The 3,560-nt window shown below is 30.7% G+C and overlaps 1 protein-coding gene across 2 annotated transcripts in view; it reads right to left on the minus strand.

Moving 5' to 3' along the window:
• Positions 1–1,009: 1,009 nt before the first annotated feature.
• The window catches only part of SLC27A6 (solute carrier family 27 member 6), a 63,513-nt gene continuing 60,962 nt past the window's right edge, over positions 1,010–3,560 (minus strand). Inside the window, exon 11 of one of the 2 annotated variants that reach the window (XM_037739944.1) lies at positions 1,010–1,538. In XM_037739944.1, the coding sequence (XP_037595872.1) occupies positions 1,362–1,538 (177 nt within the window). In that variant the 3' untranslated portion in view covers positions 1,010–1,361. The remainder of the gene's footprint in view (positions 1,539–3,560) is intronic. The other variant, XM_037739945.1, reaches the window with a different exon arrangement.

Here is a 3,560-nt window from a genome sequence, read left to right on the forward strand (position 1 = left end):
TACCCCAGAACTTAAAGTATAACAATTAAAAGAAAAATAAAACACGTCAATTAGAAAAATAAAAGAAAAAACAAACCAAATAAAGCATGTCAATTTAAACAAATAAAAATAAAATACCTAGTGATGGGATTGCTGGGTCAATGGTATTTCTATTTCTAGACCTTTGAGGAATCTCCACACTAGAAACCATCATTCTCAGCAAACTGACACAAGAACGGAAAACTAAACACTACATGTTCTCACTCATAAGTGGGTGTTGACCAATAAGAACACATGGACACAGGGAGTGGAACATCACACATGAGGGGCCTGACATGGGGTGCAGAGCTAGGGGAGGGATGGGGGAGGTGGGAGAATAGAAGAGAGAAAGCATTAGGAGAAATACCTAATGTAGATGATGGAGTGATGAATAGCAAACCACCATGTCACATGTATACCTATGTAACAAACCTGCACATTCTTCACATGTACCCCAGAACTTACAGTATAATTTTTAAAAATTATAAAAATAATTAAAAATAAAGTCATTTTTGTGGTTTTAGCTTGAAGGAAATACTGGAGCCTCGTGCTTCCAGCTTGAGATAAGTACAGTTGTGCTCATCAGATTATCCTTATAATAAATTTCCCCATTAACTACTTACAAAACTGTCCAAACTTGCAGCCCTTTTTGTTTTTAATCTTGATGATAATTCCAGGGCTCTATCCTAGTCTATGCTTTATCTGTATCATGAGTGGCTTAGGCAGATTTTATTATCAAATTATCCCTTTTATATATCTTCCAAAAATTCCTAAGTGCTCTGAGCTTATCAGTTTTCCTGATCTGCTTTTTCACATTTTTATATTTCTTCTATCATTTTAATGTGAGTTTAAGATAAAGGAGATATCAGTGCTTCCATTTAGCCAGCCAGCTTTCTTTGACTGGAAGTTTACAATTAAAAACACCAGAACAAAAACTGAAAACACATTTTTAATAAAAATTATGTTATTAAGTTATAGGATAGGATACATAAAAATATGTCAGTAAAATTTAATCATTTATCAAAATTAGAAAATTTACTTATTAGAAAGTACATTTTTAGTGATTGTCCAAACCGTTAGCCACTATTATTTAAAGTCTTTAATATTAATATTTAGTTATAGACTGAATCTCCAAATAGGTAAAAAGAATAATCAACTAAAGTCTATATCGATTAAAAGAAATTAAAATTCTTATGCAATTAAAAAATTATCTCCCATATTAAGGAAATATAGAACATACATAATTAATGTTAGCTCTCTGTCCCTATTTCCTAGTAAAGAATCATATACTCTCCTCTCACTCTTCCTAGGAAAGCATATGAAAGTTCTATATATACAAAATCTTAAAGTTTTATCTCCCCTAACATTATTTGATCATAAATTTCCCTGGTCAATGAAACATAGGACTTTTTCAAGTTATCCATGAAGTAAAGTGGATCAGAAATTTTCAGTGGATTAAATCCTTCTTTCACCAACTGATACTTCAATAGTTTGAATGTTCCTGTTGTTTCCATTTTTTCCTATAAAGCAATTACCAGGATGAGTAGAATCATTTAATAACTACAAAATATAAATATATAGTTACAACTATAGACTGTAATATTAAATTATAACATTTTATATCTAGTGATCTCTATATTTGCTACTAATAATTTAACATTAGAAATAAAAAAATGTTTTAGAATATTAAAATCTTTAGATTTACCTGTAAACTTTACTCAAATATTAACTTATTCAAAATATAAGATTTATGAACATAATCAATAAACTGATTGCAATTATGCCAAAAACGCATAGGCTATCTCTTCAATTCAATGCCAATATAATGTCATGTATAAAGAATGCTATAAGATGCTAAGGAGATAAAAGCCACAAAAGACGGCAATTTCTACTACAAGTACACACAAATTTATCACAAAAAAGCAGAGTACTATAAGAGCAGATGGAGTATGGAATGCTCTAAAACATGGCTTAAATGTACCCAGAGGAGTTATTTGTATGCTCTAAAACCTGGGGTACCTCAGTGGGTTTCCAGGGCCCTCACAGGGTATCTTGTTTTCAAGAGAAACTCAGTGACATCTATTAGTCACCACTCAGAAACTACTAGCTCAAGGTTCACAGTTTCAATAGTAATTTGTAATACATTCCTTTCAATGATGTCATATCTATGCAAAATTGGGTTTTCAGTAGTTGCTGGGATAAAAATCAAGTGCAGCCAAAAATCATCATGGAACATGAAATCAGGCTGTTCCTATCCAGTCCAATCTAATTCCAAGGTCTGAAGAACTGTGTAGTGCCCAAGTTACATCTCCTTAGTAAGTGATTGTGATTGTTTGAAAATGAAATGAGAGCTTTTTAAAATTTATATGCATTATTTTTCAGGCGGCTACTACTTTGTTAGATCTAAATACTTATTAATTTGTTTTTTCCTTAACTAATGAATAAACAAATGTTTAGGTATTTGTTTTGAGCCAAGAGTGCTGTGAGACATTAAAGATGCCGTGAGTGGAGAAGGTTTAAGAATCTCTATTTCAAAGTGCTTAATGGAGACAAGAGTGCATCTCATTGTGAGAATCTCAGGCATGGATAAACAGTCTGTTTAGATGAGATGACATGTAGAGACCCATGCAACATTCTATGAGTAGCTCGGCCATTTTTATTCATCCTTCTGGGCTATTTAAGTCAACTTCACTTTAAGCACCCTTTCCCGATTTCCCTTCCCTCCTCCATCTCCCCTGACCCAACACTGTCATCACACCTAAATATGGCTGTGCAAGCAAACATATCCTTTTATTCTTTTTTAAAAAATTAGAAGCTCACTGTATTTATACAATTTGGTGCTCTAACATTTTTTAGGCTTAATATTATACAAGTATATTTTCCTTGGTCCTGTAATTTTCTTCAAAATAGAACTTTGAAAAAAGTTTTATAAGGTTTCATTTAATTATCATATTTTAATTAACCTTGCCCTTATTCTTGAACTTTTAGAGAATATCAAAAGTTTTACTACTATAAATATTCCTTTGAGAAATATATGCACATATAACTTTTATACATCTTTGATTACTTCCTAAGATGTATTTTGACTAAGTCATAATATACACAAACTGTTAAGAGTATGATCATATATTACCAAATTGTTTTCTAGAGAGGTTATAACAATTTGTGTTTCCACATGCAGAATGAAAGAACGAAGTTTGTTTTATCCCAACCACAATTAATATTATAACATTTCAAATTTTTGTGAATTATTGGCAAAAGCGTTCTTCTATTTTTAATTTGTGCTAAATTGATTTGTAATACAATACTTGTTTGACTCATTTTGTTAGAAGTAACTTTTACTTTTGCATTCCTTTTATCAGATCATTTATTATTATAAGTCATTTATTAAACAAATATTTGACTTCTGTCAGGCTTTATTTCTAACTATAGCAAATATTATAATAAACGTAACAGTCATGATCCATGTTCTTTTCAGGTGTTTAAAGAGCCTAAAATACTTTCGTGTTTTTTTTTTTTTTTTTTTTTTTTTTTTTTTTTTT

Source organism: Cebus imitator, unplaced genomic scaffold (genome assembly GCF_001604975.1).
Source record: "Cebus imitator isolate Cc_AM_T3 unplaced genomic scaffold, Cebus_imitator-1.0 Scaffold76, whole genome shotgun sequence".
In the NCBI taxonomy this organism is placed as follows: Eukaryota; Metazoa; Chordata; class Mammalia; order Primates; family Cebidae; genus Cebus; species Cebus imitator.